Here is a 16,366-nt window from a genome sequence, read left to right on the forward strand (position 1 = left end):
GTTGACATATAAGATGTGTAAAAAAAGAGCTTTAGTTCCTCAATAAATAAAGGTTTAGTTCATAAATTACATTTTTGTGAGTACTTCTTGGGAGCAGTTACACAAATTTTACAGATGTTATAGTGAAAACATATTTCTCTTATATAGAGCTTGAACAATACATGAATAATCTCTCTTTCAAAGCAACACTTAGATGTGTGGACAGCATGGGGAATAAATAAGAAATATATGCCGTCTATACTTGATAACATTGGTTACATTTCAGACTTCCAGATGTACAGTACATAACATGCACCCATTTGTTTAAATATTTTCCCTACGTGGGTGCCACAACCACCAAAGAAAACTTTGTGAATCTGTTTATTGTTCCATTTGTCTTAAGTGTAAAGTCCATTAAGTTACCTTGTCATAAAATCTTTTAATGGGGTTTTCCAATCTGAACATACTGGTTTTAAACGAGTAATGGCTTTAGCTAATAGCAGGTAACTACAGCACCTAAAACATTAAAGACTTTCAGGAGACAATTTCACATATGAGAGAGGAGAACCAAGCTAAGATAATTAACTATATTTACCCATTCTACACCTACACCTGTTTACATTTTCTGAATATCCCTTATTAGACAAATAGTGACCTCCTTATTTCTGCTAATCACAGGTTGAAAAGCCAGTGAGGAATTCGCTCCACACCAAAAAATAGCACAAACGCTTATAAAGGTAAAGCAACTTCAGGTAATTAGAAGTGAAGCCAATAAAGCTTTAGAAGAGGCCCAAAACGCATCAGAGAAAGAGCTCAGGAGCCATCAAACCTGTTCACCTTGTTATGACTTTAACTAATTTTCTTGTGTTAACAGTGGAAAGTTGTGGACGATGTCTAACAGAATGTTTTTTATTAAGCACATCGTGCTACTACCATGCTAAATCAGGATCCAATCCCTTAAGAAAACTGGCCAGCCAACAGGGCAGACTGTAATAAAAAAGTATATTATTAGCATGGCACCGGCTGATGAAACTGATTATGAAATAGAATTTATTACAAAACAGTGAAAACAAAACAAGCCCACCAAAACCCACCTGGGGATACAACACAACTACCACCCATACAGCCAATGTCACACTTTACAAGGATGAATTAGCAAAATGGATTTGATTGCTGTGAATTAACTTTTATCATTTGTGTAACTATATTAAAAAGAAACCTCCTGTACAATCATTTTATAATTAAAAGTGTGTGTGTGTGTGTGTGTGTGTGTGTGTGTGTGTGTGTGTGTGCGTGCGTGCGTGCGTGCGTGCGTGTGTGTGTGTGTGTGTGTGTGTGTGTGTGTGTGTGTGTATGTATGTGTCCAAACAAGCCTGCCGCAAGGTTGCTGAAAGTGCTGATTAATACTAACCATACAAACTGAGGATATAAGAACACTGCTAAGGAATAAACCTTATGGTACAGTTAGGTCAGTCATGTTTTTCTAAATGCCACAGCTTAGAACAGGCTGTCCCCAAAAACTCCTCCAAGGCCACCTTGAAACCTCTGAGGTAGCTGGGTCCATGGCTGAGACCTGTTATCTTCCAATCACAGTTTTATGAAGGTGTGGAAAGAGCCAGTTGGGAAACTCACATTGGTTGACCATGGTACAGCCAGCAAACATTTTGTAAGCCAAAGATGAGCCATAAACAGAAACACACCTTCCCCAAAATGAAGGTTTGAAGTGCCAGCATCATGATGCTTTCGTGCAAGATTCACAAGAAAACTTGTGTAACAGGAATCACTCACATACATGGTACAGACCCGTACAGACAGCTGACCCAGGGTGAGTCTGAGTGAGACTGAGGCAGCTGCCCTGCCCGGTCAGCCTCCGAGATAACGTTATCTTCTGCAGTCTGCTTGGAAGTGCTCACAGCAGCCTAATACGATATAGTGTCTGGCTTTTGTTTGCTGTCTAGTTCTGCAAAAAGAAATGTCATTAGCTATTTTATTACGTTTCCTCTTAGTGAAATGTGAAGTGAATTTAAGTTGGGCTTTTATTGTGAAGGATACAAACGGAAGAAGTGAAGCTAGATTTATGCTCTGCTTTTGTCAATATGGGAGTTAATAAAGTGTATTGACTTAGTTCACTCTGGTTAACAGTTGTACAACGCAGTAAAACTTCAGCAAAGAAATACAGAATAATAGGGAAGTATTTGCAATCACAGAAGGAAAGAATTTATTATCTGTTTGAATTCTGTATTTCCTATTTATGACTTAGCATCTTTTTAATATGAGAAAGAATACCATAATTATAAGGTTTATCAGTGAATGTGATAATAGCATTATTTTTTGGACTGAATTAAATATTTAAATAAATGTTTAAATCAGAGGTTAAGCTACACAAGCTTCCTTATGACTAATATTTTACCAACTATAATCCTCACATACAAGGAATTAGCATCCAGACCAGGGTCCAAACAGACATGCGCCTTATCACTGGTATAAGCAGAAGACAAACAGGTCAATAGGCACTACTTGCACCAGTATAATGGAGAACTCACAGTCAGAACAAAGGGAGGAAATGTCATTTGAACAAAACATTTCTCGAGATTTCAACACAAATTGGCATTCAGGCTCTCACCATCAAACATTTGGACAAGGTACAACTTTAAAATAAAATATTCTGCTGTTTCTAGGCAATGTCCTACTTCTTTTCTTTTTCACACAGACTACATGTAACTTTAGTTCATTCAGTGACTTTGAAATGTATGTAAAACACTGTTAAATATAATTCATAATATATTCTAATGATTTTACCTGTAAAATCATATTCATCAATTTCTCTGTAATCCATTAGAAGTTAAAACAGTCCATGGCAATGCTCTTAATTTTATTAGGAGTGTCTAACTTAAAGCTTCATCAAGGTCTGTTTACAGAGAGAGGTGGATCTGCATTTCCACTCCACCGACTGGTTACTCTGGGTCTGCTGAATGCAGTTTTGCTGATAGCTGCTGTTGTCATTGGGATTTACTGTAAGTAGGAGAGTTCACAGAAAACAGCTGATTTTCTGTCCTCTTCTTGTATTCACAATCGCAGGAATTAATTGCATTCTAAATTTATTTTTTCTAAAGTATGAACACCTTGTGTCAGTTAAAATGCTGTACACTTATGTACTAGATCCAGTAGCCATTTTACTTTTCACTGAGACAGATTTGATGTGTGTCTCGATGTGCAATGAATGATTTATTGCATCTAGACACACTTTTAAGCAGCGAATAGATTCATGTGATTGGATTCAGCCCTATTGCAATGCAATACAGTCACAAAATAGAGAAAAAAATGGACCAACAGTGGACCAACTGACAGACATTACCTCATAGTGTTGCTAGCACGGCAAGAAAACAATCTTGACTTCACACACCAATTTTGCCACAGTTCCTCTTTCTCTTTATTACAACAAGTTTTTATTCCTCAGGTGCCAAAGCCGATTACCTTCTGGATCCTCATTTAGCTGCTACACCCCTCATCATTGAGATGAACTATCTCCGCAACCACAGTGATATCATCAGAGCTAAATTGGAGGCCCAGGCACAATTAGCGAAAGAGCGTGGCAGCCATCGGCAACTAAAGCTGCAAGTGACGCAGACTAAGACCCTCGCTGACCACCTTCAGAGACAGATTGAGACCCTACAGACAGAGAGGACAGATCTGCAGTCTAACAAAACTACCATAGGTAAGACAGACTTCCAACCTGTCTTTGGTGACAAACAGTCCATACTAACTTCCCCCCAAATAGAATACAGGATGTAAACCTGTACAATTTATCCACATACTGTACATTGTACAGGTTTACGAATTATATAGAGAAACAAAACAGCCTATCATAATTTTTCCCAATCTCCTGTTGCAACAGAGGAATCATGTGGTAGATGTCTACAAGGATGGAGTCTTCTTAAATCATCCTGCTATTACTTTTCTCACCATGCATCCGACTCCAAAAAGAATTGGCACGATAGCAGAGCAAACTGTATTAGTCAAGGAGGCGACCTACTTGTGATCAATAACTTGGAGGAGCAGGTGGGTTTCCATCTCTAAAATAAAAAAATTGTTCTAGTTTCATTGGAATTTTAGGTCCTGTGTATAATTTTCTGAGTCCCATAAAGTTCATTTTTCATGTCTCTGTTTAGTATAGTATATGGGAAAAAATGTTTGGTTCATGTCCACCCCATTGATCAGTGTAATAAGCTAAATGGTGGTGGTGGGGGGGTTCCTAGCCTTCAAAGTCTATTTGATCATACAGTACATATATATGACTAAAAACCTGATGTGCAATATCAACTCCTGTGTCTGCTTTCTTACAGCAACTCATAAGTGACAACTTTCCAAAGCTGAGAAGCATTGGTTTGTGGTGGCAGAACGGATTTTGGATCGGCCTCACTAATGTAGGGACAGCGGGAACATGGGTCTGGGTTAACAATGTGACTGAGGTTGAAACAATGTAAGCATCTCATGGACTGTTAACGCTTACTGTACTATTGATTGCTATAGTTTTGTGACAATATAATCATGACTAACACATGTAGTGGAACTTAATTCTTCTCTGAATGATGTCTTCAAGATACTGGAGACCTGGACAGACTGCCCATGATGGACCTCTGAGTGGGAACTGTGCTGCTCTTAATAACTTTTACAGTGAGAGGCTATGGTATAATGCAAACTGCTTTGCCCTTCTATTGAACTGGATATGTGAGATGGATCCAATCTAAGCATGAAACCTCTCAAGTGGAAATCACAATAACAGGACAAATCATTTTTGTCAATGCAAAATCTTTCAAATAAACAAACTGCAGCTCCATACATTAGTATCCATGTTGTATGTGTTCATTTTTAGGGTTTACACTTCAGACAGACATCTACAGACTACAGACATCTGTGTATAGTTGCCAAAATCTCTACAACACTGGTTTCTACGCACATCCGCTCATAACTTTTTGATTCCCTTGTAAGTCCATAACCATAACATAAAAACAGATCTGATATAGCATCATATGTCCAGTCTTATATAAAAGAAAAAGCTTGCCATGTAAATTAAATGAAATAAAATGACAATGCTCTTCAAATTACCAGCACCCCATGTAAATATTTAACAAATGAACTTGATTTTCTGTTTGCAATGCAAACACACACACACACACACACACACAGGGCAATGTCCTAACAAATAATCTCTCCCAGACAATCAGGTTAGAATGCTCTCATTTCAACAGTCAAAATGGAGGACGGAGAAAGTTCAGTTGGCATTTATGATAGTTCATATAAGGAACTGATTTATCAAGAGGACTTCAGTGAAGATGAGCACACTCTCTACTCAAACCAAGAGAAGCAACAAGGTATAGTAAATGAGAAGTGAAAAAAAATATTTTCTTCATACTGGTACCAGATTCTAAAATAGGGCTGGAGACATTGTACAAATGTCTATGCTATTTTTAACATGTATCTTTGTTTTGCTAAAAGTGCATGTTGTTAAATCACTGTATAGCTCAACCACTGATTATTATCGATACCATCTTTAGAATGTTGCAGGACAAATCAAAAGAAAAGAAAAAAGAAAAGAAAAGTGTCTCTCTAAGGTTTTTCCTTAACTTAACCTTTCTTAACTGTCTGCACATTATTTTGACAATATTGAACTGATAGTGTGACACAGTTCATGCCTCTGATATTGATCCACCTCTTCTCTGTGTAGTGTCCATGTCCATGGTGAGACCTGAATCCATTGGGAATCATTACAAACTGCTTACAGTAAGCCTAGCAGTGCTTGCTGTCATTCTACTAGCAGTTGACATTGGCCTGGGAGTCTATTGTAAGTCACTGTTCACCCCTCTCCTAGATTTACAATATATTGTGAAGATATCGAAGTGTTAGGTAGCCATGTGGTGACATCTCATTCACAATTCATTTGTGGTGGTGGAAGAAGTATTTGGATACTTTACTTAAGTAAAAATACAGTGTAAAAATACTCCTTATCTTTATTTGTCCAGTTTTAATGTCCTTGTTCCTAGCTGTTATGTAAATAGATGAGAGCAATGAAAATTATGAAAATAATAATAAAGGTGATTCTAATTCTAAATACAATTAAAGGTCTTGCATTTAAAATATTACAAGTTAAAGTATAAAAGGGAAGTTCAGATTGTTTGAAGTGGGGTTGTATGAGGTACTTATCTATACTTATAGTGTATTATGTACAGTAGATGGTGGTTGGCACGCCCCCAGTTTGGAGAAGCAGGCAGGAGTCCCAGCATGAAAGCTAAGCAATACTGCTCAAGACAGGGGCAGCAGCAAAAACATATTTTGGTCACCTCAAAAAAGGTGACCTTAAAAAAATCTATATCAGGTTTGCTGTCAGTACTCACATTAACAAGGGCCTCCACCTTCAGCTCTTTAAATAACAGCAAGAATGAGAGAGTAAGAATGAAGTGTAAAAACTGAGAAATGTATTTGTGAAAATGTTAAAGATGCCTGATCATCAATAAGGATAATATATAAATGTTTTTCATTAATTTGTTTTCTGCTCCTACTCCTGTGCTCATGTTTGGTTGTTTTATTTATACTGTAGGTAATTGTACATGAACTGTAAAAAGTGTTGTGCTTTAAAAAAAATACTTAAACTGAGACAACATAATTTGAGTAACACTATGTCTTTGACCACTTACAGATAGCAAACTTACTGATGGGCAGCACATAACGGACATCAGCAATGAGGTGGCCAAACTGCAGGCTACTTACAACGATGCAGTCCAAAGCAGGGACGAAGCCAAGAAACAGTTGGCAAGCGAGATCAGTCAGCAGCAATTTACCAAGTGGGAGATTGAACACGAGAATAAAAGACACAAATCCTATGAAAAGCTGAGTGACAAAATTCAACTGGAAATTGCAGCGCTGAAGTCCCACATCCCAATGATTAGTGAGAGCTTCTTTTTTTTTGACTGATTGTGTTATCAAGGTATAATTACATAATTATTTTGACAAAACCACCCCAACCAACAACACATTTCCATTTTCTTTGGCAACAGAGGAGGGCTGCAGACACTGTCTACCAGGATGGACTTTCATGAACTCCTTGTGTTACTACTTCGCTTTCCTTGATAATATGTCACGCAGATCATGGCAGGAAGCCAGACAGTTCTGCACAAAACGAGAAAGTGACTTGGCAGTGATAGACAGCAGAGAGACACACGTAAGACTCAACATTTAGTCAACACGTTCCATTTTTGTAATTCCTTTTTATAACACTTTACATTTTGTTTCTGAGCAGTAAAAGAGCTTGGTGGTACATGGAACCAAATAAGATAAATGAATGTACTTAACATGTGTTTGTGTGTGTGTGTGTGTGTGTGTGTGTGTGTGTGTGTGTGTGTGTGTGTGTGTGTGTGTGTGTGTGTGTGTGTGTGTGTGTGTGTGTGTGTGTGTGTGTGTACATTTCCGATGTTGGCAGCTGGCGATAAGTAACTTGATAAATAACTATCAAGACCGTGCGAGAGAAATAAGCATCAGTGGCTTCTGGATTGGACTGAGAGATGTGGAGCAAGAAGGGATTTGGAAATGGGTGGATGGAAGAACACTGAATGAGGGGTAACAGTTTCATATGTGTACAGTACATACTAAAAAAACAGATAACTCATTGGAGTCACATATTGTGATTTAAGGAATTGTTGTGATAGCACATTCACATACTGACAGCTGTGGCGCTCCTCCATTTGTAATACAAATTCAAAATCAGAGTCTGATTTTAGAGTAACTAATAATTAGTTGATACACCCAGTGGCAGAGCGGTTATTAGGGCTCAACAACCAATCATCTGTTTCAGGTTCTGGAATGATGGAGAGCCCAACAACCAGGGCAATGAGGACTGTGCAGCTGCATATCCCAGAAGCAACCCTTTTATGTCCTGGAATGATGCTCCATGCAATTATGAACTGAAATGGATTTGCCAAATGGCACCACGGTCTTCTTCTGAAAGCTAAATGTAATTTTAATCAGATTTATTTTTCAATGAATTGTTTGAATGAAGAATTAACTCAGCTTTGGAGACTTTTACACATCTTCTGAATCTTTTTATTGTCATGTCAATATTGTCAATGGCAAGGAAGGTCATAATATGAAAAATACATCTGATTTATGAAATTAACTTTAAATACAAGTTAACCATTTTACTGTAATAAATACTAATATTAGCTTTACCATGTACAAATGAATTACTACTATATAGATCTGTACACTTGGTAACCAATTTATCAAGAAAACACATACAGTCACATAAACTGTACATTCCTACAAGTCATATGTTGCGTGCCAAAGCAGCATTGAGAGCGTCAGTTAGCATGGAGTTGTTAAGTTAAGCTTGCAAATCTCACAGACATTTATTATTACAAAACCAGTAAGTGTTAACCTAACCACTGGAGCTAAATATTAAACGTCTGTCTTGTTGGCCTTTTCGTGTGGAAAAAAAAGAACTACCAGTGACCAGAGAGTGTGTAAATAAAAACGCAAAGCTTGTGGATCAGAGGGATTAAAGAAGAATGGCCAGAAAAGTACAAATGAACAGACATGCCATAACAAAGCCAGTAACATCCAAATTCAACGCTGGTGCGCAGAATGTTTCCAACACGATACAAACCCAAAACTAATGCCCATTTGTAGATTTCCATGTCTGACTAATCTGCCAACTAATCTGCTAATACCCTGTTTGTTCTGAAGCCGGATAGCTACCACAACAGCGAAATATCTCTTGTCTTTGACATCTAGATTATTCAAACCACACCTCGCTTCCTAAGCATGCTGCTCGGATGCTCACAGCACTGCAAAGTGCTGCTGAAGTTGCTTAAGAAGCTGCTGAGTGTCGACATGCTCCGGAAAGGAGTCCTCAGACTTTTGGGCGGCAGTGAAGCTGCTTTGAAGGTCTCCAATCTGGAAGCAGACAAAAACATCCCTCTGGCTGACTGTAATGTGGAGATTATACTTTGTCTCTTTAGCTACTGCATTGTTTAGATGTTCAAATGAATTAAATAATAATAAATTACCTTTTCAGAAAGAATGGAGAGATTGAAGTGTGGCTCATACATGTGAGGGGCCAGTGATGCAGCAGTCTGCAGGAAGGCTTTTGACTAGCGCAAAGATAAGACAACCATTAATATTGTTGACATTATAATTTTTGAGTTATTATCATAATCTGAGTAGGATATGGAAATCTGAAATAAAAGTTTTCACTGCCAGAGCTCGCCTCCACCACATCTATGCCAGATGGCACATTTTACATCATTTGACAGACAGCAGATATCTGTTACAGCCTGCATTTTTTTTCATTTATAGTAGGGTTGCATCTGACGAATGGGCAGGGGCATCTCCAAAATCAGACAGCAAAGATATAATTCTGCCATCTTGTTAGCTCAGTTTTTAGCAGTTTAAGTTAAGCTTGAAGACCATAACTGTTAGTGATTTCTTTGGAAAATGTACATCAACAGCCTTCATGGTTTAATGCAGTGTTGCACTCAAACTTTTAAAACAACTTAAAAACTAAGCAATAGGTACTTTAAGTGTGGTTTGACATCCAAACATCCCTACACAATATTAGTTCTGCTCATAGCTCTCTTTTCCAACTCCATCGTTATCCTAAAAGACACCTTATTTGTTATTCCTGCCCTTTTTTTCAGCTTCTGTTAGCATGGCAGCAGCACACAGTTTGTGCGGCTGTAGGATAACTACAGTCTCATGCAATATATCTCATAATCTTGTCTCATATCATTATATTAATGCTAAATTGATTTATTGCCCAGCTCTTGACTGGTCTAATTGGTGGCTTATAGCTTGTTGGATTTATAGTGTGCAAGTGTAACCTTCAAATGAATACTAATCAACACTGTGGTGTATTTAAGAAATAGTCTTCATACAGGCTACATTTTAATTTAACAACTAAGTGACAGTGTAATGCTACTTTAAATAATGGTCTGTGTTACTTAATATTAGAGGGTCTAAAAGAACACCAATATGATCTCATATATCATATATGAACAGTGGAATAAAAGCTACGTGATTTAAAGATATATCTTCACCTGTTCGATACGACCTTTGCGCAGCTCCAGCACAGCAAGGTTGTTGTAGGCCTCAGCATGGTCATTATTAAAAGCCAAAGCCAATTTAAAACACTGGTGGGCCAGTGTCAAGTCCCCTATGCCCTGTAAACATAGAACCCATGCACTTTGTACCAACTTCTATTTGTATCTACAGTATTTGATCTAAGCTTGAGTTCTATTTGCAAAAAGACATTTTATTCAAACTTTAAACCGTATAAAGAGGGGGTAACATATTATTAAATCATCAGACATTCTGGGATATGTTCGGGGATTGTTAACTCACCACAGTCACATGTCCTAGGTTGTACCACACATCAGCCTGTTCCTCATCATTGGCCACCAGGGCCAGAGCCCTCTCAAATGAGGACAGAGTCATGTCGTACTGCTGGGCGTAGAAGCAGCACAAGCCCAGGTTGTTGTACAGCTGGCAGTTATACACCCCCATCTGGAGTAGCCGTCTAGCAATGGGATAAACTTATTGAATCACAGATGGGATATCATTTCTCATTGCATATACTGTAACCAGGGCTTTAAATTGACACCAGCCAACCCGCCAAATGCAGGTAATAATTAACTTTGGCGAGTAACATTGTAAAATTTCTAGCCAATTTGGGCGTTGATGAAGAAGCAAATAACACTGCGTTTGTTTGAATCGGCACGCTGCAGAAATGACAAGTCAGTGCCAGATCTCTCTCTCCTTTCCGACAATAAATTTGGGCGGATTTGTGTATGTTTGGCTTGGAACGTAATCTTTATCCGGCCACACTGTTTGTAGTACTAGAATTAGTACATACATTTCCCATGGACACTATGTTGCGACATGTCATGCAACCGTTGGCTATGTGTCTAGAGAGTGAGGTATCGATTACGAGCCACGCTGAAACAGAGAAGGCGAACGGAATGGCGCGAAACAAACCAGAGGACCTAAAAATAAAAGTTAGTTAGAAAAAAAACATGGGGCTAGTGGAAAATCTGATTGGCTGGTAACTTTTAAAACCTACTAGCCTTGTTGGCTAGTTAATTTAAAGCCCTGACTGTAACAATACATTGCATAAAGTAAGCATGCATGTTTATTTGACCTGTAGAAGCGCAGGGCGATCTCAGGCTGATCAGTGTAGAAGTGATTGCTGCCTATACAAGCAATAGCCTCGACGTGAGTGTTGTCCTGCTTCAGGACATCTTTGTAATACTCCGTGGCCGATGAGATGTTGTTCATCTCCTGGGACAATATCACAGTATAAAGAGAACATATGGTTTCCTATTTCATTTTGGCAGTTGTATCTGGAAAGAGAACTAAGTGGACTCTATAGTAAGAACCATGGTGACATACTGTACTTTACCTCATGTATGCGAGCAATTCCTGTTTGAAGAGTAACCTCACCAGGAAAGTGGTCCAGGCCTTGCTTGAAAAGGTTAAGCGCTGTTATTGGTTGATCCAGGCGCAGATACACCTAAAGGGAAAACCCACACAAGGTTTTTCATTAATTATCAAACATTTGGCTTAAGGAAAGAGTATTTTTCATTGTTCCAACAAATTGGTAATGTGTCCCAACCTTTGCAAGGTAGAGATATGTATCTACCACCTCTTGGTGGTTGAGAGCTGATCTAAACTGTTTTTCTGCTTCTCGATATAAACCAAGTCTGCAAAGGTCAGATACTGTACATTAATCATTACATAGATTATAAAAAAAAGCAACTTAGTTAAATGTCAGAAATGTTGAGCTCCAACAATTTGGATGTCTGTGAGTTACCTGTAGTAGCATTTTCCCAGCTGAACTTTCCACCACCAGTCTTTGAACTGAGCATGTTCTGTAGCTTGAGCAGCCAAATCTAAAGCCTGGACAAGAAATATAAAGTTTGTGTTGCATTAATGAATGAATGAATGAATGAAAGTTTATTCGGTTACTGAACATAGAACGTAATATATGTACAGCAAATTCATTAAAAACAAGGGTGGTAACCGAAAAGGTGTAGGCTGAAGCCATGGCTTATTACGCCTACCCTGTTTTACAAAACAACATCTACCCATCAGAATTTAAACATAAACAATATACATGCATAAACATGTGTATTCATACACACATACATGTATACATACTATATATATATACTCATATACGTACACATATACATACATACATACATACATACCTACAGACATATGCATTTAATCACAAACAATTTGTCTTAGGTCACCATATATTTAACAAAAATTGATGTTTTAAACTGTTTTTTGAAATAATGAATGGAATTGCTCCTCTTAAGATCATCGGTGAGACCATTCCACAAGTCGACCCCTTTTACCAAAATTGTATTCATTTTAAAATTTGTTCTAACCATTTGTTTTTTAAACATATTCTCTCCTCTTAGGTTATATTTCTGTTCCCGATTTTCAAACAAACATAATCTGTTTTCAGGCAAAATTTTCATATAGACTTTAAACATAAAGACCGCAGTATTCAGACTGACAAGTTCTGAAAGTTTTATTGCTTTAAATTTGCAAAATATTGAGTTTGTCGGTTCATTATACGGTTAATGATTGGCTATCCTTATTGCTTTTTTTTGTAAAATAAAAATAGGTTTTAATAATAGTCAACAATCTTAAAAAGTAATATGAATTTTCCTTAACATAGATTTATTGAACACTTACATTTTTTACATCATTTTCATGATGGAAGATGTACTCGAACAGTGTCTGTGAAGGGAAATTATGGTTACTTGTCATGAAGAGAAAAAAAAGCAATGATCTTGATTCATTTTTGCAAGTCTCAGTCTTACCCTGGATAAATTAGGCTTTTGGGAATACTTGGCCAGGTTTAGTCTCGACAAGTTTATAAAAGGTCCTTCTGGATTGGTTAACATTGAAGCCTTGAAAAACAGTGAAACAAAATGTCATGCTAAATGCTTCAGGCTTTCTTCAGTCAATATAGCAAAATAAAACACGTTTAAAAATAAACTGGTGCACTAAAAGTTATTGCTCTAACAATATTAATATAAAGAATATTGTATTATAAAAGACTATAAACAAAGATAAATTAAACAAAATCAAATATTAGTTTTTTAAAGAGAAAGATAAAATTGATTATGTTAGCCTATATTGACTGGGCAGATTCTGTGTTTCAAATATAAGAGCTCTGGTGGTAAAAAATATATTTGTGTTTTACACTGAGCTTCTCAGTCGCTGCAGACCGACACAATTTCAGGCATATTTACTTACTGTCCCCAGACGGATGAATCTGCCAGAAGCGCTAGTGACAGGACGAGCAGTGCTTGCAGTGCGTGGGGTCTTGATGGCCTGTTCCATTGTTCCAGGGCGCCCTGACTGTGTGCTGGGTCTCACAAATCCTGTGATAGGACGCCCGGATTGCGTCATAGGCCTTGAATTCAGAAAAGAAAATTCAAATCTTATGTAGTTGAAAATTAAGTCAATGGTAAAATTTCAAATAATAACACAATCATTGTCTGGCAGACAGCACCTGACAGCAGGTGTGGCACCTCCGCCCTGACTTGTTCCAGGAAGCCTCAGTGACGTTCCGGGTCCTGGAAGAAAGTCAAGTCTTATTAATTAGACAAATTTAACCATTAAGTAAATGTATGAATTATTTATTTTCTTAACTTGACACTGGCACTGAGAAGAGTTTAAACATACGTGCAACTTGAGCAATAGAACTCTCATCCAGCATCATCTCAGCAATCCCCTCCTGGTCGACCTCAATTTCATCTATGTATACCATCTCTGTAAGAGCACGGGTTTTCAAGCTCCATGCAGCCTACGAAGCACACAATGATTCAATCACAAAGATGGCTTCAGATGTAAAAGTGAACGTGTTACAATCAGGATCTATGTTGACCTATCCACAAGAAAAATGATAAAAAAGGAAGACAGAGAGGAACAAGGTTACCTCTGAGATAGGTAAGGAGGAGTCCTTGAGACATCATGCAGTGAGTTAGTGAGAGAAGAAGAAAGTTGAGGACAGATGTGAATGAATGGGGGGAATTTAAAAATGAATGGAAAATATGGTGCAAGGAAGAACAAAAATGAAATGCAGTGTAACGTTTTCCATCAACAATTAAGGCAAATGTTGAGTCAACGACGTGCCAGTTAATACAGCGTTACCTAAATTAAATTACGATACTCTACAAAGACTCAACTAAACAGGATTATACTCAGGTTCTACCGCTTTGCTGCTTTAGCAAACAAGCAGGCTTTCCTTAATGGATAATCGCTAGCACGCTAGGCTAACTTTACCACAGTAACGTTACCTGGTCGTACGGGTTGTCTTGTAATATTTTTGTGCAAATATCTGAACATTGTTGGAGCTTTCGCCTCCTGAAATAGCTCCACGCCAAAAACAAAGGGTCCATCGTCACCTCCATTGCTTTTGTGAAGGAAAAATGGTTGGAAGAATCGGCTACCAAGATATTTAGCAAAGCTGGGATGATGGGCGAGACCGAAGCTTTCTCTGTCGCTCGGCAACGGCGGAAGAGGGCGGTGCTTTACTGACGTAGTTTCCTCTAATAAAATAAAAAATAAAATAAAGAGAATATGCAATGGTTCTTTTTATATATCGGTGCTTAATAAATCATGTTTTAGTTAGATTATTACATGTTACTGCTGTATTACATATCAAATAAATCTTGCACTGTATATCAAAGAAGAAACAAGAAAAATAAAATGAAAGTAAAGATAAAAGATTGTAATTGAAAATGAATCCAATAGAGTGTAAAAGGCATAGTTTATCTTACTCAGATGTCTCTAAAAAACTCATGAAATACGTAATAGTATTGTGCACAGCTTAACAGACTCAATATAATTTCCATAGTTAATAAAGAACAATTCAAAACGGAGAGATTTTGAAAACTTGGAACTGAATATGGATACAAAATGTACCTGATAAAATTAGTAAGTAAACAGTTAGTTGTATTTTCTGGTGCTTATCAGTAGCCAAGAATGTTATTTTATATTACGTTATCGTAATATAAAATAAAATTCTTATCTTCTACATTACTTATTTAGGAAGATCATAAAGCAAAAGTTTTGTTGTTTCTTTTCATCTTACAAAACTCACATTTATTTGGGACATCTGTAGATAAAAATAAAGGTTTTTTGAATGTAACGTTATATTATGACTTAATTATATCCTATGGGGAATGTTTTGTGTCTATTTGTGTGTGTAAAATACACACACATTCAGAGTATGATATTTTCAATAAGACACAATGAGTTAATGTTAAATTTAAATTCTGTTATGCAGTTTTAATTAGAGCCTAGCATAACTTTTTTAGCCATGGGGGATTGTACTCTCCTGCTTTTTTTCCTCCAGGATGAGTTAAAGAATCTGATTGGACGACAAACTGGTCCGTCATCTTTATGGGCGGTACCTGTGGAATAACAGTGCAGCTCCATCTTTGTAGGATTTGACAGGAGCTCTGACCTGTGTCGAAGAGGACCGCAAGCTTTGGGCTGAAGAAGTACAAGTGGATTCTCACAATGAGAACAACAGCTTAGAAACCTGTTTCTTAAATAGAGACGGAGGGCTTTCATCTTATCGTACTGCAAGACTATACATTCACGTGACCCGCAAACATGCCCAATTTCAACGCTCTATCTGGATTGGTAAAAATCGAACGGAACTAATGGGACACACGGGCTTAAAATAAATCCTTATTGGTGAATGACACTATATCAGAAACCCTACGTGATAGCAACACAGAGACACACACGGAAGTGCGGACATGGCTGACAGAACTGCTCCGAACTGCCACCTGAGACTGGAGTGGGTGTACGGATACCGGGGACATCAGTGCCGCAACAACCTGTACTACACCGCCGCCAAGGAAATAGTCTATTTTGTCGCTGGTGTGGGAGTTGTGTACAACACCCGGGAGCATAAGCAGAAATTTTACCTGGGGCACAATGATGACATAATCAGGTAGTGTTGATACACACAACAGTTTGTTTTCAGCACCTCGGACAGCATCGGACCCACAGCAGAATTGACATGAATTGATATTGTAGTGTTGTCATTGTGGGTGCTTGTGCAATGTAATATGATATAGTTTTAGCTTCATAGGGAGCTAGAGGGGGCACACACCCACTCAACAGCATCCCCGGAGTTAGTAAGGGGCTTCAGTATTACTCCAGCAGGACAGATGATTTTTTTTTTACCAGCCTTCCAGATTGAAGGGTGGTCTTTCTCACTACTAGAGATTACACTGCTGTCACTCTTGTAGTTGCAGGGCTGCTAGAATATTGCATTGGAGTTAATCATCAAACC

The 16,366-nt window shown here is 37.8% G+C and overlaps 3 protein-coding genes across 4 annotated transcripts in view; 2 read left to right on the forward strand and 1 right to left on the reverse strand.

Annotated features, from left to right (window-relative positions):
- The first annotated feature begins 5,233 nt into the window (after nucleotides 1–5,233).
- Nucleotides 5,234–7,982, forward strand: LOC114547111 (CD209 antigen). Its single transcript, XM_028566345.1, has 6 exons — nucleotides 5,234–5,351; nucleotides 5,705–5,821; nucleotides 6,674–6,922; nucleotides 7,032–7,195; nucleotides 7,454–7,590; nucleotides 7,826–7,982. The coding sequence occupies exons 1-6, from the start codon at nucleotides 5,234–5,236 to the stop codon at nucleotides 7,980–7,982; spliced, it is 942 nt and encodes a 313-aa protein (XP_028422146.1).
- Nucleotides 7,983–8,036: 54 nt separating this feature from the next.
- Nucleotides 8,037–14,567, reverse strand: ttc8 (tetratricopeptide repeat domain 8). The gene is made up of 14 exons (XM_028565909.1): nucleotides 14,352–14,567; nucleotides 13,738–13,858; nucleotides 13,565–13,628; nucleotides 13,306–13,465; nucleotides 12,867–12,956; nucleotides 12,739–12,783; nucleotides 11,840–11,925; nucleotides 11,642–11,729; nucleotides 11,429–11,539; nucleotides 11,168–11,307; nucleotides 10,372–10,546; nucleotides 10,068–10,190; nucleotides 9,039–9,122; nucleotides 8,037–8,925 (listed from the first exon to the last, which is right to left on the reverse strand). The coding sequence occupies exons 1-14, from the start codon at nucleotides 14,463–14,465 to the stop codon at nucleotides 8,809–8,811; spliced, it is 1,518 nt and encodes a 505-aa protein (XP_028421710.1). The 5' UTR covers nucleotides 14,466–14,567; the 3' UTR covers nucleotides 8,037–8,808.
- Nucleotides 14,568–15,498: 931 nt separating this feature from the next.
- The window catches only part of eml5 (EMAP like 5), a 35,969-nt gene continuing 35,101 nt past the window's right edge, over nucleotides 15,499–16,366 (forward strand). For both annotated transcript variants that reach the window (XM_028565655.1, XM_028565656.1), the window contains exon 1: nucleotides 15,499–16,021. In XM_028565655.1, the coding sequence (XP_028421456.1) occupies nucleotides 15,825–16,021 (197 nt within the window). In that variant the 5' untranslated portion in view covers nucleotides 15,499–15,824. The remainder of the gene's footprint in view (nucleotides 16,022–16,366) is intronic.

Source organism: Perca flavescens, chromosome 20 (genome assembly GCF_004354835.1).
Source record: "Perca flavescens isolate YP-PL-M2 chromosome 20, PFLA_1.0, whole genome shotgun sequence".
Lineage (NCBI taxonomy): Eukaryota > Metazoa > Chordata > Actinopteri > Perciformes > Percidae > Perca > Perca flavescens.

Bases quoted from the DNA above. Each gene is read 5' to 3' on its own strand.
- LOC114547111 (XM_028566345.1), top strand. From the start codon at position 5,234: ATGGAGGACGGAGAAAGTTCAGTTGGCATTTATGATAGTTCATATAAG. The intron at 6,923-7,031 runs GTGAGAGCTTCT...CTTTGGCAACAG, and splicing joins GTCCCACATCCCAATGATTA to AGGAGGGCTGCAGACACTGT. The intron at 7,196-7,453 runs GTAAGACTCAAC...CGATGTTGGCAG, and splicing joins TAGACAGCAGAGAGACACAC to CTGGCGATAAGTAACTTGAT.
- ttc8 (XM_028565909.1), bottom strand. From the start codon at position 14,465: ATGGAGGTGACGATGGACCCTTTGTTTTTGGCGTGGAGCTATTTCAGG. The intron at 12,784-12,866 runs GTAAGACTGAGA...TTCCCTTCACAG, and splicing joins AAAAGCCTAATTTATCCAGG to ACACTGTTCGAGTACATCTT. The intron at 11,540-11,641 runs GTTGGGACACAT...TTTTCCCTTTAG, and splicing joins CATATCTCTACCTTGCAAAG to GTGTATCTGCGCCTGGATCA.